General features: G+C 44.4%; 1 protein-coding gene across 3 annotated transcripts; it reads right to left on the reverse strand.

Moving 5' to 3' along the window:
• Positions 1–6,012: 6,012 nt before the first annotated feature.
• On the reverse strand, positions 6,013–25,388 carry RHBDL2 (rhomboid like 2). 3 transcript variants are annotated; one of them, XM_069972690.1, is made up of 10 exons: positions 25,344–25,374; positions 23,681–23,733; positions 23,440–23,604; positions 16,663–16,874; positions 15,703–15,851; positions 15,043–15,155; positions 14,184–14,284; positions 11,686–11,746; positions 11,048–11,109; positions 6,013–7,612 (listed from the first exon to the last, which is right to left on the reverse strand). In XM_069972690.1, exons 4-10 carry the CDS (start codon positions 16,867–16,869, stop codon positions 7,433–7,435), a joined length of 873 nt encoding a protein of 290 aa, XP_069828791.1. In that variant the 5' UTR covers positions 16,870–16,874; positions 23,440–23,604; positions 23,681–23,733; positions 25,344–25,374; the 3' UTR covers positions 6,013–7,432. The 3 variants fall into 3 exon arrangements, with proteins under 3 accessions (XP_069828791.1, XP_069828793.1, XP_069828790.1); XM_069972692.1 differs by lacking the exon at positions 23,681–23,733 and having other exon boundaries at positions 25,332–25,388; XM_069972689.1 differs by lacking the exon at positions 23,681–23,733 and having other exon boundaries at positions 25,344–25,376.
• Positions 25,389–26,614: the final 1,226 nt, after the last annotated feature.

Raw genomic sequence — 26,614 nt, forward strand, 5'->3', positions numbered from 1 at the left:
GTTTATACGTTTATAAGTTTCCTCCAGACTCCAAAAACCTAGTAATTGTAAGCTTCAATAGAGATGTGAGTGATGGCGATCCCTGACCTATATGTTGGGGCTATATACAGGAATATAATAAACACATTGAGGAAGAAAGGTTTAAAAAGAAGCTACAAAGCACTTAAAGGTGCACATTGTATTTATTGGAATGTATCTGCTAAAGCAGGGGTCCTCAACTGGCGGACCACAGAGACCAGCTGTCCGGACCCCTGCTGCAGCTCTGCTCCCTGCACAGTAATTATGACCGCTCGTAACAAGCGCTCATATTTACCGGGCGGTGGCACTGACAGAATGGGAGCCATTGGCTCCCTTTCTGTCAGTCTCTATTGTGACCACAGCGGTCACAAGAGGCCGCACTCCCCCTTCTGTTGTCGGCGCTCGAGTGACGTTACTGCGCCGGTGCCAGGACAGGGGAGAGCGGCCTCTTGTGACCGCTGCAGTGCGGCCACAAAAGGGAAGGAGGAGGAGACGCCGGACCAAGGTGAGTATAAGTGGGTTTTTTTAATGTCACATGCTGTATGGGAGGAGGAGAGCGCACAGGGGGAGAGCACTCGGGGGGCTATTTACTACAGGGGGAGAGTGCACAGGGAGCTATATACTACAGGGGGGCTATATACTACAGGGGGAGAGTGCACAGGTGGGCTATAAACTAGAGGGGGAGAGTGCAAAGGGGGCTATATCAGGGGCAGATTAACTTTACCATAAGCCCCGCGCTGTTCACCAAACCTGGGCCCCCTAACCCACTGTAACTTAGGCAACACTAGCGTGGTGTTCATAGTACAGGATAGATAATATGGCAGAAATGTAGCCAGGAAACAATACACCACTGAAAGTATAAGTCTTTTTGGGTGGCCATGGGCCCCCCAGGAGCTCAGGGCCCCGGGCTACTGCCCAAAAAGGACCTATTATAATCCGCTACTGGGCTATTTACTACAGGTGGAGAGCGCACAAGGGGGCTATATACTACTAGGGGATAGAGCACAGGGGGCTATATACTACAGGGGGAGAGCACACAGGGGGGCTATATACTACTAGGGGATAGAGCACAGGGGGCTATATACTACTAGGGGATAGAGCACAGGGGGCTATATACTACTAGGGGATAGAGCACAGGGGGCTATATACTACAGGGGGAGAGCACACAGGGGGGCTATATACTACTGGAGGGAGAGTGCACAGGGCTATATAATACAGTAGGAGAGCGCTCAGGGGGGCTATATGCTACAGGGGGGCTATATACTACAGGGGGAGAGCGCACAGGGGGCTATATACTACAGGGGGAGAGCGCACAGGGGGCTATATACTACTGGGGGGAGAGTGCACAGGGCTATATAATACAGTAGGAGAGCACTCTGGGGGGCTATATACTACAGGGGGAGAGCACACAGGGGGGCTATATACTACTGGGGCAGTCACCCCCATTGTACCTAATTTCAAAGGGCCGGTGAAAGAGAAAAAATGCCAGATTTTCCACTAATAAGCAAGTGTATGTTAATAGTTTAACAATGTTTGTGAAAAGTAACAAAACACGTTTCCTACTGATGATCACCTCGGACCTTCACCTGACAATAGACCCCGGTAAGTGGACCCTCACTAAAAGTTGTTGAGTACCCCTGTGCTAAAGGAAAAGGATACAAATGACACATTGTTAAAATTTCATGACTGTATAACTAAGACTATCTCATAATACAGATACATATATGAGCTGGATGGGGGGGGGGTATATGGGAATTATATATATTACAGATACATAGATGAGCTGGACGGGGGGGGGGAGTATATGGGAATTATATATATTGTGGATACATAGATGAGCTGGACGGGGGGGGGGGAGTATATGGGAATTATATATATTGTGGATACATAGATGAGCTGGATGGGGGGTATATGGGAATTATATATATTGTGGATACATAGATGAGCTGGACGGGGGGGAGAGTATATGGGAATTATATATATTGTGGATACATAGATGAGCTGGACGGGGGGGGGGAGTATATGGGAATTATATATATTGTGGATACATAGATGAGCTGGATGGGGGGTATATAGGAATTATATATATTACAGATACATAGATGCGCTGGATGGGGGGGGTATATGGGAATTATATATATTACAGATACATAGATGCGCTGGATGGGGGAGGGGTATATGGGAATTATATATAATACAGATACATAGATGAGCTGGATGGGGGGGGTATATGGGAATTATATATATTACGGATACATAGATGAGCTGGATGGGGGGGTATATGGGAATTATATATATTACGGATACATAGATGAGCTGGATGGGGGGGTATATGGGAATTATATATATTACAGATACATAGATGAGCTGGATGGGGGGTATATGGGAATTATATATATTGTGGATACATAGATGAGCTGGATGGGGGGTATATAGGAATTATATATATTACAGATACATAGATGCGCTGGATGGGGGGGGGTATATGGGAATTATATATATTACAGATACATAGATGCGCTGGATGGGGGAGGGGTATATGGAAATTATATATAATACAGATACATAGATGAGCTGGATGGGGGGGTATATGGGAATTATATATATTACAGATACATAGATGAGCTGGATGGGGGGGTATATGGGAATTATATATATTACGGATACATAGATGAGCTGGATGGGGGGGTATATGGGAATTATATATATTACGGATACATAGATGAGCTGGATGGGGGGTATATGGGAATTATATATATTGTGGATACATAGATGAGCTGGATGGGGGGTATATGGGAATTATATATAATACAGATACATAGATGAGCTGGATGGGGGGTATATGGGAATTATATATATTATGGATACATAGATGAGCTGGATGGGGGGAGGGGGTATAAGGGAATGGCGGCATAGACACTTTCCCAGCGATGTTTGTGACGCTGAGGACCCTGAGACTTGTTTCATGCAGTGAATGTGTCATTAATTGACTTATAAAACGCACGGTCATCACATCATAGCCCGATCACTACCCGGAGACTGTGCAGTAATGAAGCTAGAACAGAGCTTGTACTTAACTCCCAGCATTTAGTCAGTACACGGCCGGGAACGATCAATAGCTCCATAGTCTGGCAGAAGCAGCAGAGCCAATCAATCGGTCATGTCCGATTTCATAGTTAAATGAAAACCCTGCCCCAGTTAAATTAAGCAACAGGCAGCGAATAAACCTTTCCGATTTAGAACAGATAGCCGCTTGAGTTTTATTGCGGTAAGAAACAGCTTGAGAGATTTTCTTCTAGGCAGATGATGTCGAGGGACGAGAATATCATGAACTAGACATTTTCTACTAAATAAATATTATATTTCAGTATATGGAATACCTGACATTTATAGGTCACACAACTGATTGAGCTTTGTAATGGCCAAGAGAGCCAAGTGAGCCAAGAGAACCGAGTGAGCCATGTAAGCCAAGTGAGCCATGTAAGCCAAGTGAGCCAAGTAAACCAAGTAAACCAAGTGAGCCAAGAGAACCAAGTTATCCAAGAGAACCAAGCGAGCCAAGAGAACCGAGTGAGCCATGTAAGCCAAGTGAACCAAGTGAGCCAAGAGAACCAAGTTATCCAAGAGAACCAAGCGAGCCAAGAGAACCGAGTGAGCCATGTAAGCCAAGTAAACCAAGTAAGCCAAGTAAACCAAGTAAGCCAACTAAACCAAGTGAGCCAAGTAAGCCAAGTAAACCAAGTGAACTAAGAGAACCAAGTGAGCCAAGAGAACCAAATGAGCCAAGTAAACCAAGTGAGTAAAGTAAGCCAAGTAAACCAAGTGAGTCAAGAGAACCAAGTGAGCCAAGAGAACCAAGTGAGCCAAGTGAACCATGTTATCCAAGAGAACCAAGCGAGCCAAGAGAACCGAGTGAGCCATGTAAGCCAAGTAAGCCAAGTAAACCAAGTAAGCCAAGTGAGCCAAGTAAGCCAAGTAAACCAAGTGAACTAAGAAAACCAAGTGAGCCAAGAGAACCAAATGAGCCAAGTAAACCAAGTGAGTAAAGTAAGCCAAGTAAACCAAGTGAGCCAAGAGAACCAAGTGAGCCAAGTGAACCAAGTTATCCAAGAGAACCAAGCGAGCCAAGAGAACCGAGTGAGCCATGTAAGCCAAGTAAACCAAGTAAACCAAGTGAGCAAAGTAAGCCAAGTAAACCAAGTGAGCCAAGAGAACCAAGTGAGCCAAGAGAACCAAGTGAGCCAAGAGAACCAAGTGAGCCAAGCGAACCGAGTGAGCCATGTAAGCCAAGTAAACCAAGTAAGCCAAGTAAACCAAGTGAGCCAAGTAAACCAAGTGAGCCAAGTGAACCAAATGAGCCAAGTAAACCAAGTGAGTAAAGTAAGCCAAGTAAACCAAGTGAGCCAAGAGAACCAAGTGAGCCAAGAGAACCAAGTGAGCCAAGTCAAGCACCTTTTCTTATATACAAATAAGCATTAAGTGCCCACATAACGTGTCCGATTACTTTGTGTAGTGGTGGACTATAATATGTCTGTTTTGGGTGGCCACCAAGCGCCCATCGTCCAAAATAGACACATACTTTCTGTGCTGAACGGCCTCCCTGCTGCAGTTCTGCTGTGATATGTGTGAAGTCACAGCAAACCATTGTGTTTTTTACCGTTATTTTGCACGAATCATGGCAGAGCTGCATCAGGGAGGCCATTCAGCAATGCTTATGCAGGCGGCTCTGCAGGACCCCAGACATGTGACTATGAGATCACACAGGTCAAGCAAATTGGTTGATAGAATTGTTTAATGGTGCGTTTACAAGTAACGATTATCGTGCGAATTTGCACAATAACGAATTCGAACGATAATGGTACGTGTAAACGCAGCGAACGATCAAACGACGAGCGAGAAATCGTTCATTTTGATCTTTCAACCTGTTATCAAATCGTCGTTCGCAAAAAATTCGCCGATCGTTCCGTGTAAACAGTCGTCGCACAATAGTCCGGCCCCCCGCAGCCCCGCCCACCGCCCGGGCCCCCGCAGCCCCGCCCACCACCCGGCCCCCCGCTCGCAGCCCGGCCCCCCGCTCATCCGCAGCCCCCTGTGCCGGCTCGATCGCCACCCCGGCCACCGCCGCCGCTCTGATCGCCGCCGCCCCGATCGCCACCCCCGCCGCCTCTCCGATCACCACCCTCTCCGCCGCCGCCGCTCCGATCACCCCCGCCGCCCCGTCCGCGAGTATGCGTTACCTGCTCCGCGTAGCAGGTCTTCGAAATCCCCGACTCCCCTCTTCAGTGCATTGATTGGCTGAAGAGGGGAGCCGGGAATTTCAAACGGCTCTTCTTCAGCCAATCAGTGCTGCCGTACATATGACATTTTACTGTTGCAGGTTATTAGAATTGGAGATACAGTGGTGCCTTGGAGTACGAGCATAATTCGTTCCGGGATGGCACTTGTAATCCAAATCACTCTTAAACCAAAGCAAATTTTCCCATAAGAAATCATATGAATGTAGACAATTGGTTCCAAACCCCAAACATACTGATTATTATTCTAAATAACATGTAAAACAGATGGAACAATGAGAAGCAGCAGAATCTGTGATATTATAAGTTACTGTTCAGTAATGGAGGGGATGGGAAACACAAGGGCGGACAGAGACTGCGGGGAGCAGGAAGGAATGAGCAGGACAGATGTGGGCACATACATGCAGTGCTCTCTGTCCGGGGAGAGAAGGGTTACAGCTATGGAGAGATTACCTCCACAGTCCTGTCCTCTGGTGTAAGCCCCAGCCTGAAGGGGATCTGCTATGATTTGGAAGGTGAGGGAGACTTCCTGGGTCAGAGTACAGGGCTGTAGACCCCGCTTTGCAGACCATACCCCTCCCCCACTCCCCCTCCCACCCAGTACAGGGAGCTCTTACACCAAAGCAATGCTCTTACACCAAGTCACAATTTTGAAAAACTGTGAGCTCTAAAGCCAAATGTACAAATATATGAATGGACAGTACAGAGATCTGTGTAGTGATCTTTTACTCCTAGGTCTGTAACCATAACAAGGGGGCATCCTCTACGTCTACAGGAAAAAAAATTTGACCATCAGCATCGACGCGGATTCTTCACTGTACGAGCAGTGAAACTATGGAACTCTCTATATTCTTTACTGTAAGAGCAGTGGGATGATGGAACTCTCAATATTCTTTGCTGTAATGGCAGTGAGACTGTGGAACTTTCTATATTCTTTACTGTAAGAGCAGTGAGACCATTCAAGTCTCTGTATTTTTTAATGTAAGAGCAGTGACACTATGGAACTCTATATTCTTTACTGTAAGAGCAGTGACACAATGGAACTCTCTATATTCTTTACTGTAAGAGCAGTGACACTATGGAACTATATATATTCTTTACCGTAAGAGCAGTGAGGCTATGGAACTCTCTAAACTCTTTACTGTAAGAGCAGCGACACTATGAAACTCTCTATATTCTTTACTGTAAAAGCAATGAGACTATGGAACTCAATATTCTTTACTGTAAGAGCAGTGAGACTATGCACCTCTCTCTATTTTTTACTGTAAAGCAGTGACACTATGGACCTCTCTGCCACATGATGCTGTCATGGCTGATTTATTATATAAGTACAGGAGAGGCCTGGATGCTTCTCTATAAATATAATATTACAAGTTATGGGCATTAGATTTCTGGTGATACGTAGATCAGGGATTATTCTGATCACCATTGGAGTTAGGAAGGTATTTTCTCCCTGTGGTGGGGCTGTTGTCATCTGCCTCGTAGGGGTTTTCGCCTTCCTCTGGATCAACACAATAGGGTTTCTCTAGGTTGAACCTGATGGACTCTTGTCTTCTTTCAACCTTATTAACTATGTTACAATAATATCAGGAATGGTGGAACCACAAACAGGATAATACATGAGCAGATAAGAACAACATTACTGATCATCAATGATTCTTAAAACTTAGCTACACAATACCGTACAGAGTAAAAAAAAAGTACAAAATATATGGTTATCATACAATACTGGTCAAGTCTTGTATATATTGAGGCACTTCATGGATCTATAACCAAAGGTAACAATCTCTCCAATATCTAAATTAAACACTGAGACCCCAAGATGTTCTTTCCAGGTAAACGTTGAGGTATAAATTAGTCTCGCTGCATTGGGTTAAAGTTTTCAAAATAAGGCAATGGCTTTGAGGTCGAGTTGAAGCTTTTCCCACTGGTTAGTGGTACCAAAATTAGCCAGATTTTAATAAAAGAGAATTTTGGCAAATCCATGGCCGGGTTAATCACCCATATTATGGGCAGATCCTGGTAGGTGAGTGAAGACTTTTTCCATTCTGGCCCAGAAGTTTATCGTTCTCCGAATGTAAGATGTTGGAATATGATCTTCGGTTGGTGCGGTACAAGAGTTAGGACACCGGAGACAAGAATATATTGAAAAATACTGCAAAAACCAGGAAAGCGACGTATGCTGCAATGCAGATCCAGAACCTTGGGTCTTTTATCAGGTTTTTGTCGAAGCAGCTGAAAACCGTGTAACCTATAGACATCCCCGCCAGTCCTCCAGCAAAGTGAGCCACGAACGAGACCTAGACGGGAAAGCCACGAAGGAAAGTTATTATTATAAAATTACAAGCTATTATTTTATTGACTGCAGCCTCTGACTACGAGGCGGCTTACAAAGCTTTTTGACATGGTATTTTTTTATTTCGTTTTTTGGCCGCAAAGTGAACCATGAGTGAGACCTAGACGTGCAAGCCAGGAACATAAATGGTTATTGCCAATAAAAATTATTGTTCAATTGACCGAATCAACAAAAACGGAATGAAAATCTGGTCCATTCAAGCAAAGCAGTAGTGCCTGAATACTGAACAATAACGGAAGTATAAAAACGTAACATTATACTGGTAATAAACAAGGGGGGGGGGGGAACGGCTCAGAAGAAACAAATAGGACACTGTTATGTGATCTGTCCCAGACACGCAACATGGCTGACAAGTCTAATCTAGTGTCTTATGCTCCCGGCCCCGTTATCATCAGGAGGGGAGGGATGCAAAAATATAAATATCATTGAACATGTATCTTAAAGCGACTCTGTACCCAAAATCTGACCCCCCAAACCGCTTGTACCTTCGGATAGCTGCTTTTAATCCAAGATCTGTCCCGGGGTCCGTTTGGCAGGTGATGCAGTTATTGTCCTAAAAAAAAAACTTTTAAACTTCCAGCCCTGTGTCATATTGGCGTGGCCTTGAGTGTGTATATCCTAACCTTGCGCCGCCTCTCCGTCCCCCCTCCCCGCCCTCTTCACCATTAGAAATACCCCTAGAACAATTTCTCCTATTCCTCACCTGTGTGAACACTGTACATGTGCAGTGTTCAAACAGGTGAAGAATAGGAAAAATCCTGCCAGGGGCATTCCTAATGATGAGGAGGACAGGGAGGAGGGACAGAGGGGCGGTGCAGGTCTAGGGCACACACACTCTAGGCCACGGCAATATGACACAGGGCTGGAAGTTTAAAAGTTTTTTTTAGGACAATAATTGCATCATCTGCCGAACGGCCCCCAGGACAGATCTTGGATTTAAAGCAGCTATCCGGAGGTACAAGTGGTTTGGGGGTGTTAGATTGTGGGTGCAGAGTCGCTTCAAGGCCCTATTAAACCAAGAGATAATTGACTGTATTTGGCCCATTATCGGCTGTTATGGGCGTTAATCGCTTGGTGTAATAGCTAGTGTTGAAAGGCAACAATCAGCTGACATGCATGATGCCGGGTGATCTTTAAAGTGTCACTGTCGTTAAAATTTTTATTGCAGAAATCAATAGTACAGGTGATTTTAAGAAACTTTGTAATTGGGTTTATAAGCCGAAAATTTTTTATCATGAAAAAGCAGTTTGAAGCTCTCCCCCCTGTCTTTATGGTTTTCCTATGGAGAGAGAAAGTAAAAGCAGTAAAACAGGACAACAAAGAGTTAATTTACATTCACATCCCGGGCTCTTTCCTCTGACAGTCACCACTGACCTCTCTGACCTGTAATTAGGGCTCTGAATAGCTCCCCCGCTGAGCAATCCTTTGTTCTTGGCTCTCAGCTGCTAATCTCGCTCCTCCCCCCTCCCCTCTTCATAGACCAGACAGATGAAAGAGATGAACTGTGGAGATTTTCTGATTCTGAGGAGTGGATGGCAGAAAGGAGAGGAGGGTGGGCCTGGGAAAAGGCTTTTTACATGCAGATAATGGCAGATTTGCCTAATAAACCCAATTACAAAGTTTCTTAAAATCGCCTGGACTATTGATTTCTGCAAAAAAAAAAATTAACGACAGTGACACTTTAACCTCTTAAGGACATAGGACGTACCGGTACGTCCTATGTCCTCATTAGCACTTCAAAGCGGGGCCGCGCGGCGGCCCCGCTTTGAAGTGCCGCGATCCCGGGTGCCGCGTGTAGCCCGGGACCGCCGCTATTAGCGGGCACGGTCCGATCGCCGTGCCCGCTAATTAGCTAATCGGAGGCAGCTGTCAAAGTTGACAGCTGCCTCCGATTACCGGAGGCAACGTTTCCCTGGTGTCTAGTGGGGGAGATCGCTCCTCCGGGACCTTGTCCCGGAGGAGCGATCTCCGTTACTGATGCCGGCCGGGGACGCGTCCAAGATGGCGCCGTCCTCGGCTCGGCACTCGTTTGTTTCCGGCTGCAGCAGCCGAAAGCAAAAGAGTGCCGATCTCATGGATCTCTGCAGCATATCTATGCTGCAGAGATCTCAATGAGAGATCCAAGTGTATATACTAGAAGTCCCCCATGGGGGCTTCTAGTATATGTGTAAAAAAAAACAAAAACGTGTTGTTAATAGTAAAAATCCCCCTCCCCTAATAAAAGTCTGAATCACCCCCCTTTTCCCAGGTTTTAAATAAAAGTAAACAAATAAATAAATAAATAAACATGTTTGGTATCGCCGCGTGCGTAATCGCCCGGACTATTAATTAATCACATTCCTGATCTCGCACGGTAAACGGCGTCAGCGCAAAAAAATCCCAAAGTGCAAAATTGCGCATTTTTGGTCGCATCAAATCCAGAAAAAATGTAATAAAAAGCGATCAAAAAGTCGTATATGCGCAATCAAGGTACCGATAGAAAGATCACATCATGGCGCAAAAAATGACACCTCGCACAGCCCCATAGACCAAAGGATAAAAGCGCTATAAGCCTGGGAATGGAGCGATTTTAAGGAATGTATATTGGTTAACAACGGTTTGAATTTTTTACAGGCCATCAGATACAATATAAGTTATACATGTTACATATCGTTTTAATCGTAACGACTTGAGGAACATGCATAACAAGTCAGTTTTACCCCAGGGCGAATGGCGTAAAAACACATTTCCCCCAAATAAAAGAAATGCGTTTTTTTTTTCAATTTCACCACACTTTGAATTTTTTTCTGGTTTCGCAGTGTACTTTATGCAAAAATTCAGCCTGTAATTGCAAAGTACAATTAGTGACGCAAGAAATAAGGGGTCATGTGGGTTTCTAGGTGGAAAAATGCAACTGCTATGACCTTTTATGCACAAGGAGGAAAAACCGAAAACGTAAAAACGAAAATGGGCCATGTCCTTAAAGGGTTAAAATACAAAAAATGTAGATAAGTGGGGATGACTTATCAAACATGGTGTAAAGTGACACTGGCTCAGTCATCCCCAGTAACCAATCAGATTCCACCTTTCATTCCTCACAGACTCTTTGGAAAATGAGAGGTGGAATCTGATTGGTTGCCAGGGGCGACTGAGCCAGTCTCACTGTACACCATGTTTGATAAATCTCCACCAAGGGGGAGAAGCCACAATGACCAATGCCAGAGCCATGAGAGATTAATTTACAGTGAGGTCTGTTGGGTTCTGGCACGGTCTTTTTTGTTTTTATGGGAAGAATGGCGCCACATTCTGCACTTTGTCTTCCCATCACATCTGATACCCAAATCATATTCGGTATAAAACAAGTGTAGACGTGACCTTATTAAGTGCAATAAAACCCTACCTGTGGACCGGCCACTTTAGAAATGTATCTTCTGTAGAGGGCAAATCCAACATCAGTCCCAACTGGATAACAGAAAGGAAACCGTGTTATAAGATTTATTGACGGGCAACAAACAAATGAAAAAAAAGAAAAAAAAACATCTCCACAAACTCAACGGACACTATGGCGGAGATTTAAATGTCCTCGTATGCCAGTCTTAAATAAAGCCCCACCCCTTTCCCCTAAGCACGCCTCTTCTTACAGCCGGCCGGCCCTGCACCTGGCGCAGGCATTGCTCGGAGATTGTTGCCTAGTTTCCACCTGTTTCCAGACATAAACCTTAATAAATCAGACGCAGGAGGCCACGTCTCCTCCCCACCTTGAAATGCCCCTCCTGCCTGCCCATGAGGCAAGCGGGAGATATGGCCGGCGTATGCCAGGGGCGCAATGATAATAAATCTCCCAGGCAGAGGATGTCGAGACCAAGACTCTGTGATCCCTTCAGAACTCCTTGTTCTTCTTCATCCTGGAGGTCGATCCTAATGGCATTGGCCGTATATTCGGGGTTATTGCCCTGCTGGAGCCAGGTGACCCCAGGGGGCATCTTACTTTGCAGCATTATTTTGTCCAAACATGTCTAAATCCTTTGTACAACTTACCTATTATCACAATGGAAAATATTCTAAAAATCCCAAACAAGGGCACCATGTCTTTGAAATTCTGTAGAAGTAAACAAAATCTTAATTTTTTAATGTTTTAAGTCATCACGCCTTCTCCTGAAAATTGATAATTATATATAAGAATAAACGGGGAAGGCCCGAGGTCATCGAGGAACGTGGTAAGGTGAGTAAATAAAAAATTATCATGATCATTATTTACATCCGCCATTATAAAAATTTTTGCCTAAAAAGAAGTTTTGGGAACATAACCTAGGGCTTAGCAGGAGCTTGTCTTCCCAATGTGCCATGAGCCGGGTTAGCTGTACAGTGTTGTGGCTGCTGCGTGGGTGTAGGGTAACTTGGGCACTTGTCACAGTGACCAGGAGGGGTGTTGGAACCGACCCCCGGACAAACGGGCACTGCGCTTGAAGTTTGGATAACCCAAGTGTGATCAGGTGTGTGGGTGCAGGTGCAAAAGAATAGACCAGAGTCCAGTGACTTAACCAGGATAACTTGGTTTACTGCAATACTGCAATACACAGTAAATACACTCTGGTAACTGCAGGTGCAGGCAGGAGGTAGTAGTAGTAGTAGTAAGAGTTGTAACAACAGGGTAAAGGAACGTCTTGAGGGCCCTGTCCAATGTAGCAATGTACTCTGCTGGGATAGCGTAGGGGAGAACAGAAGGAGAAGAAGAAGAAGATACTCATACTCACATATAGATTTGCTAAACGGACCACCTTTTGTCCTACAGTGTCAGCTTCCCGTCCTGCTAGGGTAGTACGAGGTCCCAGGACCCTGTGCTGGGGTGAGCAGACTTTCCAAGACTTCCCAGAACAGCCATGCATTACAGTAGGATACATCAGCTTTTTATGCTATTTGTCCTACTGGGGCCAGTACCTAACTCCAGGTGACTACCCTGTGTGTAGCAGAAGGCATCCCTGGCGTGGACATGGTTTTCCTCAAAAGACGTCGCTTCCTCCTACGTTTCTAGCACTGCATGCTAGCGGTAGTCTGTGACATCAAAGAAATCTCTCTGTGGTGTCTCTCTCCACCTCCACTGACTCAATTGGAAGATCAAAGACCCTCCCACCAGGAACTAGCTCCTTTTTATAGGGGTACTTAGCTAGCCTGTGATTGGTCGGGGCTGTGTGTCGGTAAGAATAAAGAGGAAGGCAGAAAAAGGAGGGAAACAAGCCTGCACCTGTGACAGGAGGAAATACGACATGTGACAAACAATAGGTAAACCTTGGACCTTCAGCTGTGCTTAGTACAGTACATATATTATAAATACAACAGTGACACCTAGTGGGGAAAAACACATAATACAATCTCCTTCATCCCCTTGAGTGTGAACCTGATAGAGTTACTTTACCCAGGTGTAAAAAACTTAGTGGCACACCTGTGCTGGGACACTACAATATCACTATACCTGTGCTGGAACACTACAATATCACTACAAGTGTGCTAGGACACTACAATATCACTACACATGTGCTGGGACATTACAATATCACTACACCTGTGCTGGGACACTACAATATCACAACACCTATGCTGGGACACTACAATATCACAACACCTGTGCTGGGACACTACAATATCACTATACCTGTGCTGGAACACTACAATATCACTACACCTGTGCTGGGACACTACAATATCACTACACATGTGCTGGGACATTACAATATCACTACACCTGTGCTGGGACACTACAATATCACTACACCTGTGCTGGGACACTATAATATCACTACGCCTGTGCTGGGACACTACAATATCACTACACCTGTGCTGGGACACTACAATATCACTACACCTGTGCTGGGACACTACAATATCACTACACCTGTGCTGGGAAACTATAATATCACTACACCTGTGCTGGGACACTACAATACCACTACAACTGTGCTGGGACACTACAATACCACTACACCTGTGCTGGGACACTACAATACCACTACAACTGTGCTGGGACACTACAATATCACTACACCTGTGCTAGGACACTACAATATCACTACACCTGTGCTGGGAAACTATAATATCACTACAACTGTGCTGGGACACTACAATATCACTACAACTGTGCTGGGACACTACAATATAACTACACCTGTGCTGGGACACTACAAATGTCCAACACATTTATTATAATCACTGATAGATACTGATAGATATAAATTATAGTGGAAATCTACATCAGCTTATGTGGCGCACCTTTTTGCTGTTCTCTAAATACTAATATATTGTGGACGGCTCACACCTATAGTAAATGTGAGACATTGTACAAGTATAAACTTACTTTATTAACCTCATCTGTTCAGTTGGTAACTTCATTCCACACTCATAATAAATGCAGATAGGACATAGTGATTCCCCTGTGGACTTAGCTCTTTATATGGAACACAATGGCAGATCTATTGGTATTAGCACTATACAATAATATGTATATATGACCAGAATACTGAGTGATAATAATGCCGACTCACCACTAGGACATTCATGAAGTAGCCTCCGATTAAAGCATAGACTCCCCCAGAGGCCCCTACTAGAGCGAGGCGTGGATCAAAGATGGAACTAGCCAGAGAACCTGGTTATAAAAACAGAATTCGTCACGGATTGGTGTATATGGGGTGCTGAATGGTGGGTGGGCTTTTCTACACAGCTAGAGATAGAGATATGGGGGGAATAGTAACAATATAGGGTGATTTAGAGTGATTAAGATACATGCCTAAAACATTTTGCAACAATTTCTGAAAAAGTTGCATGCAGCAACGAGCCACCAATTCCAAAAGTAGATTAGCTGGTCACCTAGTACTTTGTCAAACTTGGGGGAAAACAACGGCTCTTAAAGGGAATTTCTCACTAGGTTGATGCTGTCTCAAATGAGGGTGATATAAACACATGACAGAAATGCTGAACAGATCGGTGTATTACTGACATCATTCTCATCAGCCGTTCTCCTAATATGCAGGGGAATAGGATTCATGCTGCACCCCTCCCCCCGCCCTCCAGCTGCTGATTGACAGGTGACTGCCTATACACAGCATGGATAGATAACTGCCAATCAGCAGCTGGTGGGCGGAGTTTTCTGCTTCTCATGAATATCCAGGACTACTGGGCACTTGCACATAATGGAGAGGATTACTTATTGTCCATGTTATTCAGGAGGAGATCTCTGGATCAGCTGCACAGAACAATGTAAGTGATCCATCATCCTGTGCTGCTTCTCTGTCACGCAACTAGGGTTTTTTTTACACTGCCCACATAGACTTTAAAAAGCGATTGAAAATTACTGGCCAAAATCCTGCCATGTAAATGTGGCCTTACACTTTCATTAATACTCACCTCCAATGACTCCCGCAATGTAAACCAATCCAACACGATGTCCTTTATGGACCATCTCCAATGGGATGCCGAGAAAAAGCTGGAGAAATAGGTTCCCAATAATATGTTGTACGCTACGGGAAAAATATATATATACATACATAAATATACATACATGGGTAACTTAGTAGTCAGCCTGGCTCTTCTTCAGTCTGAAGTCCCGGCCATTACAGTCTCAGGGATGAAGAAACTCTTGATCTTTTATTTTTACACCAGTAAGAATTTGGAAATATTAGGCTTCCCACAATGGGAATAGGACGGCCGTCTTTCTGAACTCTTACACAATAACGTACAGGTTTAGGCTATGTATCCACAACGTTGTCTTTTTTGGACATTTTACGGCAGGGCCTGCTTGACACAATTTTATTTAAAAAAGACTGCTGTAAAACGGCCAAAAAAAATAAATAAAAAAAATGTTGTGAATGTACCACTAGTTTTTTTCACATGAATAGACTAGCGCCGGTCTATTGCCGAGCCAATCCGATTCCGCCTTTCATTTTCCAAAGAGTCTGTGAGGAATGAAAGGTGGAATCTGATTGGTTGCCGGGGGCGACTGAGCCAGTTTCACTTTACACCATGTTAGATAAATCTCCCCCAATATCTTCAAACGTTAATTCTTACCCAGCATGAACCAACATATAGGACAGAAATCTCCAGGCTTCCTCTCGCTTATCCGGTCGGTATATGAAGGGACTGTTAGTGATCCCCGTATCCAGAGTGATCCATTGTTTCTGTGGCATCCACACTGCATAGTATATGAAAACACCCAGCTGAATGAAAGGGAGCAAACAGGAACATTTACTATTTAAGTGTGAAATGGAGCTTAAAGGGTTAAATGGGATTAGTAAAAAGATTGTTTTATTTTTTGTTTTAGTTTTTTTAAATTCCCTATTATCTGTGGGCCATTTTATCCATGGCTACTCAAAAAAAAAACAATCTAAAAGGTCTATCGGAATAGTGAGAGGAAGATATTTTGGTAAGGAGCCCGCAGGCATCACAATCCAGGATCAGAGCGCAGTGCTGTGTCATACTGACGTAGCCTGCAGTGTCTGTGCCCCAGGTCTGTGACGCCTCTCCTTTCTTCCTCCCCGCCCTTCTCATCATTAGGAACGCCCCCCAGGCAGGATTTTATTATTCATAACTCATCTAAAAAGTGTACATGTGCCGCTGTAGCACAGGTGCAGTGTTTAGACAGGTGAAGAATAGGAGAAATCCTGCCTGGGGGCGTTCCTAATAATGAGGAGGGCGGGGAGGAAGAAAGTCGAGGCGTCGCAGACCTGGGGCACAGACACTGCAGGCCATGTCAGTATGACACATTTTAAAAGACACGACCAACAAACTAACATTTTGATGAGGTGTGGGTTGGTGGATACAGGGTCTTTTTAAATGAAACAGAATACTCATTCCTACATGCATTCACTAAAAAAACTATATCATATGTATATATCAAACTTTACATGGTTAGGGGGCATATATATATATATATATATATATATATATATATATATGCTAAAAGAACGTGTTTTTGACCTCAGGTGAATATGTTATTTCTTCTGGCTACACTTTGGATTACTGACTTACCTCAATGATGCTGATGGAAATAATAAAAATCGGAGGCGGTAAGCAGTTTGCTCTTTCCATGTAGGTTGTCCTGTGGTCGGGCGGCAGCATCCAGTTTGAGACTGTGGTGTGGAATTTTTCCCAACAGGTTTTCGGAGGAGGATCCTTCTCAGGTTCTTCAGTTTCATCCGCCCAATTTGCCATTCCTTCAAGTTCCATGTTATTCATGGTGTCTGCAATATAAAATGAATATAAAAATCATACTTCATGCTGTTCATGCTCTTAAGGACTAAACTGCAAGGACAATGTTTCCTGTCAGCTGCCTGCACGGAGGAGCATGATAACCTCTGACCCCCAGCCCTCTCCTGCTGGACCTCAGGCATGACAGCTCCTTCCCCCTTCGGTAAGTATATACTGTCACCTATAAGGTGTGTGTGGTTGGGGAGGGGGGGGATGTTGTATGGTGGCTCAGGCTGCTATGTTGCATAAGTGTGTGTGTGTGTGGGGGGGGGGGACTACAACTCCCATTGTGGTCTGTCTGCTGCCTGTGCCCCCATCCTCCTCACAGACTAAATGGAGACACAGAATGCACAGACAGATCACACTGGGAGTTGTAGTCCCACACTGTCAATAATATGACAGTGTCAATAATTTGAATTGTCCCATTTTTCCTTGCAGTGCCAGCCAGGATATATAGATATATACATGCAGTACTATATACATACATATATATATATATATATATATATATATATATATATATATATATATACATGCTGTATATACATACACACACGCATATACACACACGTGCAGTGCCAGACAGGATATATACATTATGTACATGCAGTACCAGGCAATACACATATATATATATATATATATATATATATATATATATATACACACACGTGCAGTACCAGCCAGGATATATACATGCAGTACTATATATATATATATATATATATATATATATATATATATATACATATATACACACATGCTGTATATACATACACGCATATACACACACGTGCAGTGCCAGACAGGATATATACATTATATACATGCAGTACCAGGCTATACACATTATATATATATACACACGTGCAGTGCCAGTATACATGTGAAGTGCCAGACAGGATATATACTGTATATGCTGTACCGGGCTGGATCTATGTACATATACACACACGTGCAGTGCCAGACAGGATATATAGTGCAGTACCAGGCTGTTATCCAGCATAGTATGGCGCTATTGTTCAGGTCTGGTATGGTGCTGTTACCTAGTCACAGTATGGCGGTATTGGTCAGGTCTGGTGTGGCGGTGTTATCCAGTCACAGTCTGGCAGTATTGGTCAGGTCTGGTATGGTGGTATTATCTAGTCACAGTATGGCGGTATTGGTCAGGTCTGGTATGGTGGTATTATCCAGTCATAGTATGGCGGTATTGGTCAGGTCTGGTGTGGCAGTGTTATCCAGTCACAGTATGGCGGTATTGGTCAGGTCTGGTATGACAGTGTTATCCAGTCACAGTACAGTGGTATTGGTCAGGTCTGGTATGGTGCTGTTATATAGTCACAGTATGGCGGTATTGTTCAGTTCTGTTATGGCGGTATTGTTCAGGTCTGGTATGGTGGTATTATGTAGTCACAGTGTGGCGGTATTGGTCAGGTCTGGTATGGATGTGTTATACAGTCACAGTATGACGGTATTGGTCAGGTCTGGTATGGCGGTGTTATCCAGTCACTGTATGGTTGTATTGGTCAGGTCTGGTATGGATGTGTTATACAGTCACAGTATGGCGGTATTGTTCAGGTCTGGTAGGGTGGTATTATCCAGTCACAGTATGGCGGTATTGTTTATTAGGTCTGGTATGGCTGTATATGTTAAATGTGCATTGTCTGAAGCATTTACCTACCAATCCTATGGCGAGAATCGCTAAAGACAATATGCAGATCATTTAATTGCAAACTTGTTTATATATTTTAAGCACTTAAAAACCATGTAGAAAAAGAAAGATTCAGCCAATGTATGTGGCCGAAACCACACGTCCATTTCTTCCCCAGTAGCCGGGAAGTGTGGGGGTGAGGGGGCCCTTGGAAAGTTCGCTATGGGGCCCAGCCATTTCTAGTTACGCCCCTGGGTACAGCAACAGGGGACACTATTAGGTACAACAACAGGGACAGGCAAGACTATTATGTACAGCAACATGGGACAGGTGTGTCTATTAGGTACAGCAACATGGGACAGGTGTGTCTATTAGGTACAGCAACATGGGAAAGGTGTGTCTATTAGGTACAGCAGCATGGGACAGGTGTGTCTATTAGGTACAGCAAATCATCAGGGTAGGAAGGGGTAAATTTTGTGCTTACTGTACTATTCTGGCGCTGCTGTTCTCTCTCATTTCTGAACATCTCTCACATTCAAAGGAGGAGCTCAGAACTGTCATTCTCATTGTGGGTGGTCCCCCTGTAATGAGGGACCTATCGCAGTGATCCCATTTGTTAAACAATTGGAGTGCTGCTTTTCATTTGTTTTGGTTACAGTTTATTTTTTTTCAGCAGAATTCTCGGAACTTCCCAGAAATCCCAATCTGCTCTTAAATTTTTTTTTCTACATTAATGAATCAATAGACCAATTCATAACCTAAACAATAGGAGATCGTCAATGACATGTGAATTACTTTTTGTCAGATATGTATGCTATACAGTACTGTGCAAACATTTTAGACTGATGTGGGAATAAAATGCTGCAAAGTAAGATGCAACACTTTATGACAGATCATTGAAAGTTGTACATCCATGTTGGTCCACACCTCACTGTGAGTTTAACCTTTAGTGAACCAGACTAAAACAGCTAAACAATTGCAGGCATTTACCTGTTCTAGTGCTGTTCAGCAAGTTAGCTCATCAATACTTACCTTTGCGCTCTCCCCCAGCACTCTCACGCTGATCCCAGCTGTTTCCACTTAATGGCCAATGGTCTGTCTCAGTCAGTGAGTGATTGGTGTAGCGGGCTATCACTCTCGTTCTTGGAGTAACAAACTGCTCAGCCAATGTAGCCAGTGATTGGGTGAGAGGGCTGTTGTGGTGTCCCAGCAGAGGGTGCTGTTCCTTGGCACCTGTGCAAAGTTTTCACTCAGGTTAACAAGTGGGAGATGTACTACCTTATTTTTACCACTAGGCGTTTTTGTCTTCTTTGCACAGCTGTAGAGTCGAAGGGTTAACTGTGTTGTACCATGTGTTCGTATGCTGACCAGTCACAGGTGCTTTTTCTTCTACTCCTATCCTATCTTTTTTCTCACCCACACTAAGCCCCACCACTCACAGGAGGGTTTAGATTTGCCCCTTTAGGAGGTGATAAATCCGTGTAGGAGGAGGTACAAAGAGTTAGTAGTCAGAGGTCTGAGTGGATAGACGTGTGAGAAGCTGGCTCTTAGAGAGACTTTCCTTATGCAAGCAACTACCACAGTTATGCAGTGCTAAGCTCACCTTAGGATAAGCCTAGCCCACGCCAGAAACCCTGGCCAGGAACTTACCCCAGTAGGACAAAGCTACCAAGAATAGGTCTACGTATCCTACTGTGCAGTGCAGGATGAATGGGTAATCTTGGGAACCTGCTACACCCAGATAACTGATGACTGGGGCTTGTGCTACCCACCTAGGACGGATTCTACACAATTAGGGGGCAGAAGGTGATCAGACTATAGTCTGTTCATGAGTACGAGTATCACTTATCTCTTCTTATCTACACTCCTGTTCTGGCAGAGCACATATTCTACATTGGGCAGGGCTCCTCTGGCAACTCCTCTCCTCTTCCTTCTCGACAAAGCACTTACTACTACAAAGCACCTACCTTAACAAAGCACTTACTCCTACAAAGCACTGGTTCTTCCTTATTGTCAGCAATTACGTTTTAGTGTCAAGATTTGAACTACCTGTATTAAGTGTACTGTCCACCTCAAGCCTTGGGTTATTTTTCCCCTTTATGTGGAGGGTGGTACTGACATCCCGGGTGGGTCTACTACCACTCCTGGTTGCTGTGACAAGTGCCCAAGGGACCCTCAACACTCCCGGAGGTTACCGACCATTTGGGGACAACAAACCGGCCAAAACAGGTATCAACATCACACCTGTGTGATCTGGCGTCACTCGTAATATCACAACACTGGCTGAGTACCACATTGTCACTCTCGTCTTGGGAGTGACAGCTCACTTAGCCAATCACTGGCCGCGGCACTGTCCCATTTCAGTCACTTATTGGCTGAGCGGGCTGGAGGTGGCTGCAAACAGCGGGGGACACGGAGGACCCATAGGAGGACCCCAGGGGAGAGTGGACAGCTGAGCATTCCCTCTTTTTTTGTTTTTTATGCGTATTAAATTCTGCAGCCGCCATCTTAGACCGGGTTTATTACAAACTGTGCAAAAAGGTCGGTTTGGTACTGAACCCAACTTTTTGTAAAGGTTATAGCCAATTGCAGTTCATGAAGATGGGTTTACTCATTTAATTCAAATGGCAGCGAGATGGCAACATGACAGATGTGACTGTTGGGCTTCACCTTGTTATCGGCCAGTTTATATAAATGGGATGTATTTATGTATGGAGAAGAACGGCCTTAACTCGTCCATAGAGCCAGCTTCTTCAGCTCAGCTTCAAAGATGTGAAATGCGAGATCTGAGCCTGTAAGTATAAAGGGTGGTACTGAAATCTGCCTCGAAAATACAGCTTTGGATTCTATTTATATTTCCGTGGTTTCGGAACATAACCAGCGGAGCAATGACTGCTGCAGGAATGACTCCTGTGTTTACTGATCCCTATGCTAGGACTCCATAAGCAATCTCTAGGCGCCGGCTCTGCTGTTTCATTAGCCCATTCATCCACTATCCCTCCCATACCTGCACAGCATGCGTCACTGGTGAGAGGGTTACTTTACATAACTGCATGCACACTAATCCTCCATAAATGCTGCATTGTACCATGCACTCTACGATGCATCCATGAACACTCGTCTGATGATCTTGTTTACTCCGCCGATCTCTGCAGTGCAGGCGTTTAGGTCAGAGAACTTTGCCCAAACTTGATAGAATTTGTTCCAATCGTCTGTTGACTACAGACTAGGGAAATATCAGGTTTCAGCCTCTGAAAGAGTCTTCACAGTCACTAAAACAGGGGGGGGGGACCTTCAGCCCTCCAGATGTTGTAAATCTACAATTCCCATCATGCCTGGATAGGTAAAGCTTTCCAGGCATGATGGGAATTGTAGTTTTGCAACAGCTGGAGGGACAAAGGTTCCCCATCCCTGCACTAAAGACGAAACAATATCTTGACAATGGGGAGGAATTAAAGTGCGATATGTAGAAGAAAGTTTTTGAAAGTTTGAAATTACTGCAATTTAAGTGCGGCCAGAAGTGTATCCAGCCGGAAGGAGAAGTATACGTTCTTCCCTTTGAATCCATTTCTGATTTAAAAAAAAAAAAAAGTGCCACAAAATGCTGCGTGCGCGAAACCACCTGAAGTGCGATTGTACAAAGTATCCAACCAGCAATTATCACTAAGAATAACTCCTTGTAAGAACACGCACTCCGAGCCTATGTCTTGTAACTAGTAAATCTATGATCATCTCATATACTAGCCGGGTATCCGAAAGTCCAAGCAGGGGAGCTGGCGGAAAGGACTGAAGCTGAATATACAAGATACAAAGACGGCTTATAGGACAGTAAGATACAAGCACAGCGTATATATAGGACAGTAAGATACACAGAGTATATATAGGACAGTAAGATACACAGAGTATATATAGGACAGTAAGATACAAGCACAGCATATATATAGGACAGTAAGATACAAGCACAGCAGATATATAGGACAGTAAGATACAAGCACAGCGTATATATAGGACAGTAAGATACACAGAGTATATATAGGACAGTAAGATACAAGCACAGCGTATATATAGGACAGTAAGATACACAGAGTATATATAGGACAGTAAGATACAAGCACAGCAGATATATAGGACAGTAGGATACATACACAGCGTATATATAGGACAGTAAGATACACAGCGTATATATAGGACAGTAAGATACACAGAGTATATATAGGACAGTAAGATACAAGCACAGCGTATATATAGGACAGTAAGATACAAGCACAGCATATATATAGGACAGTAAGATACAAGCACAGCATATATATAGGACAGTAAGATACAAGCACAGCGTATATATAGGACAGTAAGATACAAGCACAGCAGATATATAGGACAGTAAGATACATACACAGAGTATATATAGGACAGTAAGATACAAGCACAGCGTATATATAGGACAGTAAGATACAAGCACAGCGTATATATAGGACAGTAAGATACAAGCACAGCGTATATATAGGACAGTAAGATACATACACAGAGTATATATAGGACAGTAAGATACATACACAGAATATATATAGGACAGTAAGATACACAGCGTATATATAGGACAGTAAGATACAAGCACAGCGTATATATAGGACAGTAAGATACAAGCACAGCGTATATATAGGACAGTAAGATACATACACAGAGTATATATAGGACAGTAAGATACATACACAGAGTATATATAGGACAGTAAGATACAAGCACATCGTATATATAGGACAGTAGGATACAAGCACAGCGTATATATAGGACGGTAAGATACATACACAGCGTATATATAGGACAGTAAGATACATACACAGAGTATATATAGGACAGTAAGATACATACACAGAGTATATATAGGACAGTAAGGAATATATAGGTACCTGGGCGGCTTCAGCTCTGATGTGTCCGTCTCTCTGGAATCTTTGAGAGAACTTGTGGGTGTGTTACCAGTTCTCCCCTTTCACGACCAGCGGCTTCTCCTCCTCCTCTAGGCCACAGACGCCAGAGCTGGTTAGTCCACCTCTGTCCCGGGTTATATTTACATACTGAAAAGGGAAAGAATAGAGATAGAATAGTCAGCGATGGATGAGACAATGTATCAGAGGTAAAGCTCACTGTTACCTGTCACCCAAGGAGAAGGCTGTATGACAAGAAACAGGAAAGAAGTCGGCGTCCTGCAGGAAATAAAGAGGCGTAAAGCAATGTCGGAAAGCGTTTTGCTATACTTTGCTTTCTGGAATCTTTGAGCAAAGATTTATTCAAAATTTTATTTGTAAATATAGCGAATAAACAAGTTATGCTATAAAGGGGTAGCCCACCAAAAAAATCTTTTAAATCAACTGGTGTTAGAAAGTTATATAGATCTGTAATTTACTTCTATTTAGAATTTCCAGTCTTCCTGTACTTATCAGCTACTGTATGTCCTGCAGGAAGTGGTGTAATCTCTCCAGTCTGACACAGTGCTCTCTGCTGCCACCTCTGTCCATGTCAGGAACTGTCCAGAGCAGCAGCAAATCCCCATAGAAAACCTCTCCTGCTCTGGACAGTTCCTGACATGGACAGAGGTGGCAGCAGAGAGCACTGTGTCAGACTGGAGAGAATACACCACTTCCTGCAGGACATACAGCAGCTGATAAGTATGGGAAGATTTTTAAATAGTAGTAAATCTACATAACTTTCTAAAACCAGTTGATTTGAAAGAAATCAAATCTAATGGAGTTCCCCTTTAATTGCTCACAAGGTATTGGACCTATTTGTCTGGGGTTTGGATGATACATTTCACATTGGTATACGGTGTAGGAGAAAGGACGTTATCAGTCCGTGTATCTGCTATTGGTAAAGATTACATACATAATAAGTTACATAGTAATGCACAACTCAGATCATTCATGTAACACAGATAGGTGGGGGGTGGGATGAAAATCCCCCTTTTAGTCATTTATTATGGTGATTTATAAAATCCTGCAGCCGGCAGGGGGGGAATTAATTACAAGTAGTAACTTACCCCTCCCCCCCCCCCCATGCCCGCGGCGAGCGATGTGACCCCTGCTGGAAGGCATGTTCCCCCAAGTTGTGATGACGTCGCTATTGCACAAACAGATCAGTACTCTCAGCGATCTCAGCCGGAGAGCAGACTCTACCCACAGGTTGCCGATCCGACAGGATGGAGGTAAGTGGTTTACCCCCGCCCATCAGTGCAAGCGATCGGGACCCCCGCCACCATGTTGCAGGGGTCTCAATCAGTCAGTGACAGGTGCTTATCCTGTCACTGACTTCCACACAGCGATCACTATATAGAGCATTTTGCAAGACAAGCTAATAATTGTAAAAAAAAAAAATGGTAACTCGATAAACGAGCAAGATTTCTTAAGCGATACCCCGGAGTGAATGATTCTCCTTATCCAGGGTTTTACTGTACACCTTAGTGTGGGAGCTATATACCATATATATATGTGTAGTGGCAGGAATAGGATCAGATGCTGTCAGCACAATACAGGAGAACCTTTCCCGAGACGCCTTTGTAAACTTTCCTGCTTTGTCTTCTTGGCTTTAAATCTACAATTCCCAGACACGACCATCATGCGGCTGCCGGGACGGGAACAAAGAGGAGAAGAGGAGGCTACGTATATACTACATATATTACTACGTTTCTGCTTCCTATTAGAGACGGACAAATGTTTACGTAAACTTCCACCATTAATAGACCAGCGCCTCCTCCGTGCCGGAGACTGTCAGGATAATTCTATGATGCCGCTTGTAAAGGGAGACGTACACTGCTTATTACCTCCTGCTTCCTGGGCCGCTGCCGCCTCTGTGTGCAGTAAATCCCGTTTTTCCTTCCCCTCCCACTTCCTCATCTCCTCTCATGTTACCTCCCAGGATGTATACCGTACTATACCACAGGACTATACATCTGTCGCTGCTTTCACTTTCACTTGTGCAAATGGACACGTATATTGTTTGCAGACTGCAAAACCACATCTGCATAGCATGCGGCATCTGTACGTACCGCACAACATGTTTTCCAGTCTTAGGGCGGCATCCAATGTCTGCAGCCACCGCTAATCAAATACCAAACGTTTGGGTTCAGACGGACGAAGCGTGCTCGACTTGCGCTCCTCTGTAGGTATATCCTTTCCGCAACCGGAGATCTGAGTATATAGAACTAAAAATATGGTTGTATATAGGAAGACGTAGATTCAGTGTATACATCTGTGAGTGTTAGGCTGGGTTCACACTACATTTTTGCAATCCGTTTTTTGAATGGAAAAAACGGATGCAGCTGTGTGCATCCGTTTTTCCATGGACTTCTATCATTTAAAAAAAAAAAAAAAAACTGATCAAAACGGATCCGTTTTTTTTTTACGGACACAAAAACGTGGTCGACCACCTTTTTGTGTCTGTTAAAAAAAAAAAACGGATCCGTTTTGATTCGTTTTTTTATAATCCGGCGGTTCCCGATGTCTTCAGCAAGCCGGAGCGGGGACCAGGTGAAGTATATGCTCCAGCCAGCCGCCCGCAGCCCCGGCCGCCCGATCGCACGCCCCCCCCCCCCCCCCGCAGCACCGACCGCACGCCACCCCCCAACCCCCCCCCCGCAGCTCGATTGCTCGCACGCCCCCCTGCAGCCCCAGCCGCGTGCGATCGGTGCTGCGGGGGGGCGTGCGATCGGTGCTGCGGGGGGGGGGGGGGCGATCGGGCGGCCGGTGCTGCGGGCGGCTGGCTGGTGCATATACTTCACCTGGTCCCCGCTCCGGCTTGCTGAAGACATCGGGAACCGCCGGAGCCGGGATCAGGTGAAGTATCAGCTCCGGCGGCCGGGGGGTTAATGGGGAGGGCAGCAGACAAACTCGCAGCAGGGATGTACATCCCTGCTGCGTGTTTGTCTGCCATTAAAAGTATAGGGCTGGGATCTGCAGCGAGTCTCGCTGCAAAAACGCAGCATGAAGACTCGCTGCAGACCCGCCAAGTGTGTTTGTAACCTTAAACTGCTTTTTCATGATAAAAATTCATTTTTTGGTTTCTTAAAATCGCCTGTACTATTGATTTCTGCAA

This window comes from Dendropsophus ebraccatus, chromosome 5 (genome assembly GCF_027789765.1).
Source record: "Dendropsophus ebraccatus isolate aDenEbr1 chromosome 5, aDenEbr1.pat, whole genome shotgun sequence".
Taxonomy (NCBI): domain Eukaryota; kingdom Metazoa; phylum Chordata; class Amphibia; order Anura; family Hylidae; genus Dendropsophus; species Dendropsophus ebraccatus.

Bases quoted from the DNA above. Each gene is read 5' to 3' on its own strand.
- RHBDL2 (XM_069972692.1), bottom strand. From the start codon at position 16,869: ATGAATAACATGGAACTTGAAGGAATGGCAAATTGGGCGGATGAAACT. The intron at 15,156-15,702 runs GTAAGAATTAAC...TTTTTCCCGTAG, and splicing joins TATATGTTGGTTCATGCTGG to CGTACAACATATTATTGGGA. The intron at 11,110-11,685 runs GTAAGTTGTACA...TCTGTTATCCAG, and splicing joins ATTTTCCATTGTGATAATAG to TTGGGACTGATGTTGGATTT.